The sequence below is a fragment of the Nansenia antarctica genome (assembly GCF_963989245.1).
Source record: "Nansenia antarctica genome assembly, chromosome: 6".
Classification (NCBI taxonomy): Eukaryota; Metazoa; Chordata; class Actinopteri; order Argentiniformes; family Microstomatidae; genus Nansenia; species Nansenia antarctica.
Window position 1 is genome coordinate 5,144,341 of NC_137676.1, and position 8,779 is coordinate 5,153,119.

Here is an 8,779-nt window from a genome sequence, read left to right on the forward strand (position 1 = left end):
GTCGGTCTCGTCTATGATGAATGTGACACATGCAGGTTGCCCTTATCTTCTGGCCCGCAGAGCTGATGACAAGATAACAGGTCTCAAAAAAGTCTCTCTGTCTCTCTGTCTATCTACCTGTCTATCTACCTGTCTGTCTACCTGTCTGTCTACCTGTCTGTCTACCTGTCTGTCTACCTGTCTGTCTACCTGTCTGTCTACCTGTCTGTCTGTCCGTCTGTCTGTCCGTCTGTCTCTCTACCTGTCTGTCTGTCTCTCTATCTGTCTGTCTGTCTGTGTGTCTCTCTACCTGTCTGTCTGCCTGTCTCTCTGTCTGTCTGTCTGTCTCTTTGTCTCTCTACCTACCTGTCTGTCTGTCTGTCTGTCTCTCTATCTGTCTGTCTGTCTGTGTGTCTCTCTACCTGTCTGTCTGTCTGTCTCTCTGTCTGTCTGTCTGTCTGTCTGTGTGTCTCTCTGTCTCTCTTCCTGTCTGTCTCTCTACCTGTCTGTCTGTCTGTCTTTCTACCTGTCTGTCTGTCTGTCTGTCTGTGTCTCTCTACCTGTCTGTCTGTATGTCTGTCTGTCTCCCTGTCTCTCTACCTGTCTGTCTGTCTGTCTGTCTGTCTCTCTATCTATCTACCTGACTGTCTGTGGGTCTCTCTGTCTCTCTACCTGTCTGTCTGTCTCTCTATCTGTATGTGTGTCTCTCTACCTGTCTGTCTGTCTGTCTGTCTGTCTCTCTGTCTGTGTGTCTCTCTGTCTCTCTTCCTGTCTGTCTGTCTGTCTCTCTACCTGTCTGTCTGTCTGTCTTTCTACCTGTCTGTCTGTCTGTCTGTGTCTCTCTACCTGTCTGTCTGTATGTCTGTCTGTGTGTCTCCCTGTCTCTCTACCTGTCTGTCTGTCTGTCTCTCTATCTATCTACCTGACTGTCTGTGGGTCTGTCTGTCTCTCTACCTGTCTGTCTGTCTGTCTCTCTACCTGTCTGTCACACACACACACACACACACACACACACCTTCCACCTACACAGACACACACCACTAACCTATACACAGACACACACACCTTCAACGTGTACACACACAGACGACTGTAAACATTTCTAAACATACCTATGAATACACTGACTGTAATGTCCTGCATGTGTATACTGTAACATTCCCCTGTATATGTCACAACACAAGTTACACTCTTAAATAAAATGTTCTGCGTAATGAGTTTTTAAATAATTGATTGAATAAATAATTTGTTATCATTTTGCGCTGTCTGTAGCCTTTCCAGAGGGGGGGGCGTGGGGACCAGTGGCTCATTTGCATTTAAAGATTTTGAGCCAGGCAGAGAAACGGCCCGTCGAGAACAGCACTGAGACAGAGGGGTACAGAGGCATGCTGGAATGCCTTCAGATTCAGATCTGAGTGGTACTTTCAGCACAAAAAAACATCAACAAAAGGTTGTGGGGACCTATATTAACTTGTTGAAAAAGAATATGGGATCTTTAATACAATATACACCAGGCCCAAACTGTCTCACGTATAGAAATAATAGTGTAACTTCACGGCGGGACACATAGTTCTAGAAGTTTCCTTGGTCATGAGGTCACTATTCTTGGGAACCAATCATATCATACAAATCTGCGATTGCAACAAGTTATTGCCACTGTCCACAGGCAGAACTGTTAACTGCGCCACAGAATTGGCACATCTGTTCAGGAAGGAAGGGGAAAGGAGGGGGGGATGTGCTCCATGATTGCTCAATTTCCGAGAATGTAGAGATAGACTTCAATTCTCAGCATATTTGATATAAAACTACAACAATACAATATGCAGCAGGCCCAGTCTGTCTCAGGTACAGCAACAATGTGCTGAACATGAACTGTTGGTTAGAATCAGTATCAGCGGGCCTAACAGTGGACCTACGCTGTAATGTTTACGTACGTTACACTCGTACTGCGCGTAACGAGACCAGACGCTGTGGGTTCACCTGGAAAATGCCAGAAACTGGAGCACGAGGAGATTCCCCTGCAGGCGGTCCGCCTCCTCTCTCTGGGGGTCAAAGTTCACCGGCTCTGTCGGGTCCAGGACTTCAGCCACCTGCCCGCTCGCGTCCACGATGTCTGGGAAGCCGGCGGAGAAGAGGTGGGCCATGGAGCTCCTGGACGTCACAGAGGAAGAGCTACGGGAACAGTACAAGGAGAGAGAAGGAGGAGTGGAAAGGAAGAGTAAGAAGAGACATTTTGAGAGTAATGTTGTCGGCCATTTTGTAAGATGTAGAGCTGCAATGATACGGTCGTTTACATTTTTTTTAAAAGGATGAATTCCATTACCTTCAAGATAGAGAAACTAAACTGTCAGAGGGGATGTGTTTTTCAAACTTGTTAACTTCCAAACGAGTTAACTTCCGATTCATTCACTTCAGTTAACATCTTGTTAAAAAAGGAATTGAGAATAAACTCAAAAACTACAGTGGTTCTAGGGTCTAATTCTAAATATGGAGTGAGAATGATTTAGGCCTGGACTACCGGTACACCTACAGTATATGGATATTTTTCTATTATTATTATATTCACACATTTTTTTTTACAATTGGGCCTCTCAACCATACGAACACAGCGTTTTCACTCACATAAACAGAGATTTCTCTAAACTGATAAAAAAGTGAAGAAAAAAAATAATCCAATTGAGTGGATCAGTGTGGTTATGTTAAACGGAGCTGGTGTTGATGTCAAGCCGTTTACACATGCGCATTGAAGCAAAACGGTTGTCAACAGCAACAATGGCTCAACTTCATCGTCGGTACACACAAAATAATCCGGTTTTGCTTTCTTCTTGGTCGCCATAACTTGCTTTTCTGTCTGTTTTGTACTTTTATTTTCTGTCTGTTTCAGAGAGTTTGGTCTGTTTACGTTTTGAGTCACGGCCGCTGTTTGATTACAACTGACTGCGCATGCCCATAACGTTCTTGATTGATTGATTGAAAACTTTATTAGAAGATTTGCAGAAGTAGGTACATGAAAGTACATATTACATACAAGGTCAACTAACAGGATAAAAACCCAAGAAAGCCACTGGCTTATTTCAATTGGGGTCCTTGATCTCCTACGGTGTTGGTGGACAGATCGTGTTCAGTTTTGGCTTTTCGTATGGACAGAGTTTATTTTTTTTAAACGAGGACGAAAATATCAGCTTAAAAAAATATCCATATACGTGTAGTCCAAATATCCATACGTGTAGTCCAAATATCCATATACGTGTAGTCCAGGCCTAAGTTGGTTAAATGGTGTTGGCAGCGTTAATTTAACAGAAGCACAGAGACAATCCTTATGGGGAGGAAACCTGAGCCAAATATCCCCTTCTGGATTTGAATGATAATCTCTAGTTATCGGCAATCACAGCCACCACCTGTTTTCAGAAACCATGGTAACATCCATAACTTATACTTGGTAAATTGACATTGAGTACTTTGTGCGTGACATGTACGGGACACAGATGGTTGGCTATAAAATGCACGTTTAGGGAAATGGAGAAATAACAATGTAATGTGTTAATGATGAGATACTATAAGAGCAAATATGACAAAACCGTAAACAGAATTATCTGAAATGTCACACGAAAATGTTCGCTCTCATCAAGCTAATTACAGCTTGTCTTGATGAGATTAGCTACTTTGCCGTGGCTGTGTTCATTTCACACTATCCTCTTCTCTCCCCTCTCCAAAAGCAATATCTTAATTCCTCCAAATTTTATTAGAATTCAAGCCAGTCAGAGTTTCCATTTCAAAGAGGGGTCCAATCAGATACACCGTGTGATTCAAATTAAATTAAAGTTCCTTTCACTTCATTGTGGCCCCCCTTCTAATAAACTGGGTCATTCCACACTAAAGATATTCTTAAAATGAAAAATAAAAACTAGAACTTGGTCTACAGCCACAGTGATTATGAATAACCACTCTGTCTGTGTTTCACTCAGAGACTGTAAGCAAGACTGTCACCACGCCAACCGAACTGTTCTATATTCTTCTGTTTCTATGGTAATGCAGTCGCCTTGTTTGTGTGTGCCTGTTGCTGTGTTTATTATTTGCGGGGGTATAATTTCTCATTCGGTTCCCTTCTAGTAACAGCATAACTGTATTACGGCTATTATGATATCCTCCCCTCGCATAACCAGCCAGAATATAGGCCTAATGTGGGTTTGTTCTGACATGGGGAAAAAAAGAAAATGATTTTAGTCTAGTCAACAGCTTTTGCTCATAGCTGATTTAATGTAATCTTTTAGTATCCACCCCCCCAAAAAAACTATAAGGCAGACACTATTAAAATACTCCCTGAAGACACTTGCTACGTGTAGTTATATCTTGATGAAACAGTATTCCTCCGCCGATTCCACCAATTAGCCCATACCCGACAGATTTCGTCTGTTGATAGCGAGAGAGTAGAGAGTATTGTGGTGTAAAAGGGAGGACTGTGACTCTCTTTGGACTGGGATAACGGGCCCGGATCAAACAGCACTCGTGTTAGAAGCGTGTTCAAAGGGCGCAGTGGGGCCCGGGCAGCCTTTCAATAGCCTTTTATCACACATGAGCAACAACAGCGTCCAACTCGGACGCTTACCGGTCAGATCACAGTTGGAGCACTCATCTTGGTTGTAACGCATCGGGGCGGAAACAATCGCAGCCTTCGCGTTAACCGTGACAGACCTCTTTGTCTTCGGCGACTAAATCAATTGAGATCAACTAGGCGTGAGTAACACAGCGAACGTCGACATTCAGACAGAATTCGACAGAATGTTAGGTTTTTTACGAATATATATAATTTACCGCCCTTGCGGTTCAAACTGCTCCTCCTGAGACATCTACTACCCCCTTGCACTGTGTCTCCAGAGACACCTGCTTCACCCCTCTATACTGTTTCTCTCCCCCCTCCGCCCCCAGAGATTACTACTACCCCCATGTACAGGGGTGCACATAACTTTTTGGGGCCAGTGCTCAGAGGATCACCTAGGGATGCTGCTTGGTGCTCCCCGAGCTCGCGAGTCACGACCCGTCTCACAGGATGGATGAAAAAGGGATACATGGATAACTTATATTAGCAAAACGACATTTATTCATAAATAAAGCTGAACGAACAAATGATTGTGTGCAAAACAAAATAAACAAAAGCAAAATCAAATGACTGCTCTTTAAGCATGAAAGTCTGTCAGACTCCTTTAAACACAATGAAATCAACTGACATCTCTTTAAGCACTAACTGAATGTCTGTTCTTTAAACACACTGAAATAAACGGACATCTCTTTAAGCACTGCTCTGTTCTGTAAACACTGAAATCAACTTTTCAACAAAAAGTTACAGCCTAAGCATTTATTTATGCTACAAGCTTAATCATCATCATCACTGCTCTCTTGACTGCTGTAAATTACCACTGTCCTCAATTTCAACCATGGTAGAGGATGTTTTTTTAGTGATCAACTTATTTTTATTATTATTTTTATTTATTATTATTTTTTGGGTGCGCAAAAGCGCCTTCATGCGGCTGATCTGGCGCGCAGCATGCATTTTGGCGACGCATGCGCACTGGCGCACCAGTTGTGCACCCCTGCCCATGTACTGTTTCTCCAGTGTACTAAAAAAAACAAAAAAAACATATTATTCTAATCACAACGACTGCCAATGGCCGCTGGCCTGAACTAGATTACTCCTCTTCCTGCTACGACTGGTGAATTGATGATTCACTTTCTTTCTTAGTCAAATGTATCGATTGTATGTCGCTTTGGAATAAGGTGTCTGCTAAATGCCTGGGGGGGCGGGGGGGCACCTTTTAGTCCCCAGTCTTATGATCCTGTATTATCCTGTCGGTAAACCTACGGCCGTAAACCTGCGGGCGTAAACCTGAAGCGGACGCTGGGGGGCCGCTGTGTGTCTGACGACGACGAGGACCCCCCCCCACCCCCCGGGATCCTTACCTGGGCGCGTGTGTTCCCAGGGCGATGACGGGGGCGTGGACGGGGGCGAAGGGAAGCTCTCGGAGCTGCTCGCCCTCCTGGGACGCTGTCGGGGCCACGCCGTCCCGTGATAGGTCGGCCTCCAGGTGGGCGATGTTGCTAGCGGCCGGCAGCTCCTGCCACACACAGACACACACACACACACACACACACACACACACACACACACACACAGAGACGCACACACACACACACAGATACACACACACACACACACACACACACACACACACATACACACACACAGACACACACAGATACACACACACACACACACAGAGACACACACAGATACACACACACACACACACACACACACAGACACACACACACACACACACAAACACAGGCAGAGATGACGACACAGCAGGGGGGAGGAGAGCCTGATCAGCTACTGACAGACAGACGCTCTGACAGCCTAAACACTGTCATTCAGTATCAGAATCAGAATTCCTTTTATTACATCTGACTGTACACAAGTATACAAAAGTAACATTCTTTGGCTTTGGTTCCTCAACACTGACATTGCAGCATTCAGATACGAAAAAAACCACACAATAATAATAGGTAATGTAGCAAGTAAAATAAGTAGCGAGAGAGAGAGAGAGAGAGGGGGGGTGGGAGAAAGAGAGAGAGAGAGACAGAGAGAGAGAGAGAGAGGGAGAAAGAGAGAGAGAGAGAGAGACAGAGAGAGAGAGACAGACACACAGAGAGAGATAAAGTTAAACATTGATAAAGTAATAACGTTTCAGTCCCACCACCTCCCTTTCATTTCTGCATGAAGGAGGAACTCCTACAGCAACGTCCGAATGGTGAGACAACATTTTTTTCTATATTTGGGCTTTCCAGGGTCAAGTCATCATGACCCTGCACTGGTGAGGTATGAGGTATGGCAGGATATTCAGCTGTGTGGAGGTAATGTCTTCTCATCTTGGCTGTCGCCCCCGTTGTGTTGATTTGGATGGATGATGTGGGAGGTTGGTTGACATTCAAACAGTGAAACAGGGTCAATCTCTACGCGAGCTTGCCGAAAGATCACCTTGTTACGAGCGAATTTCTTATTTAAACAAGCAAAACTGTCTTCGTTTCGCTGTACAGTAAGAGTCAAGTGTCATTGTATGCACAGTATTACACTCACATATAGTATATATACTGTATATATATATATATATGCGCCATTTAGCTGACACTTTTATCCAAAGCGACTTACACTGCAGTGAGTCCATACATTTTTCAGTATATACGGTCCCAGCGGGAACCAAACCCACAACCTAAGCACTGTTAGCGCCATGCTCTACCAACTGAGCCACAGAGAACCAGTTACATCAAGTAACATCAAGTAATATATGAAGTAAAAAATAAGTAAATGTTCACATCTTTCCCAGGACGCAATTAGTCCCTGAGTCAGTGACATATGTACGACCGGGGACGTATTAGCTCTGCCAATTATCAGTGGCGCGGTAATGGCGCCATTTTCCTGTCAGTTAGTCCTCCTGATGTCGATGTATTCCACGGTTCAGTGGCTGGGACCTTATTGGTTCGAGAAGTGTGATGGTGCATTATGGGGCTTTCCATCAAACCCATATGTAAATGACCTTAGAGCAAAGTCATATCTCAGTCACACAGAGTACGGGCCATGCGCATCCATTAAAGACACCTATACAGTCACCTACTTAGGCAGAGAGGCAGGACATGTAGAGTATGTAGAGTGGTTCTGAACGCAAAGGCTACAGGCTAGAACTGTGGTCCTCTGTGGCTCAGATGGTAGAGCACGGCGCTAACGGTTGTGGGTTCGATTCCAGCTGGGAGCATTTATATATACGGAAATGTTTGCACTCATTGCGATGTAAGTCACTTTGGATAAAAGTGTCAAACTCTGAGTTGCAAGACGTCTACTCCACAGCCGACGGCTGTCAGCCATGTAATTATAACGACGTGACTAGTGTAAACAGTAGTAATGGTACCTGAATTCAGCAGATATTTCGTAGGGATAAACGCTATGACACCATGACAGGACAGGCCCCATTAGTGAATCTAGGCTAGCTGTCAGGAAGGCGTGGACCCTGAACAGCTGTGTATGTTCTTATTTATTATTATTATGACAGTAAACAGAAATACATGGATAGATCAGGTCGTACAGCTGCACCGGGTAAATGGACTGACTTATATAGCGACTTAGAACATATTCCAAAGTGCTTTACTACAATGGCCTCTCGTGCACCCATTCACACAAGGCAAGGCCGATCTGCCAACCTTGCGATCACTAGACTCCAGCTCTACCTCCTGCGCCACAACCGCCCCCCCCCCCTAAATAGTTTATGTGTTTGCCGCCCCAGGTAACGTGTTTGTTGTCATGTAGCAGAATCACCAGTCAACCCTGCCCTTGATGCATGAATTAGATGTTATCTACACAGATTGGAGGATACAGTACAAGTGGGCGTTTCTCAGGCTCTGTGACAGTGTCAGTGACTACCTACATGCGACTATGGTGTAGCCAGCCACGAGTGCTAAAGAATGACGGGTCCTTCTCGGCTGGTGTGTCTAAATCAAACAGGCATTATTCCATCACGAACATGAGTGGGTTCAAACAGATTCAAATGAACACGGAACAGATCTGAGACCTAAATCCCCTAGATTAAGAAACCACTGCAGAGAGAGAGACAGAGAGAGAGAGAGAGGTTTCATAACCATACTGTACTATCCTCACACCATCTTTCTGAAATAATATGGGTTCCCGTACGTCTAAAAAACGCATCCTTGTGGGTGTGCTTGGCGAAAATTAGCGGAAAGACAAGGAAAAGCTTTC

The 8,779-nt window shown here is 44.5% G+C and overlaps 1 protein-coding gene across 1 annotated transcript in view; it reads right to left on the reverse strand.

Moving 5' to 3' along the window:
* nphp4 (nephronophthisis 4) overlaps window positions 1-8,779 on the reverse strand; it is a gene marked incomplete at both ends in the record, with an annotated part of 190,764 nt that overhangs the window by 64,721 nt on the left and 117,264 nt on the right. Inside the window, 2 exons of the mRNA XM_080533526.1 lie at window positions 1,960-2,151; window positions 5,935-6,089. Coding sequence (XP_080389652.1) covers window positions 1,960-2,151; window positions 5,935-6,089 — 347 coding nt within the window. The remainder of the gene's footprint in view (window positions 1-1,959; window positions 2,152-5,934; window positions 6,090-8,779) is intronic.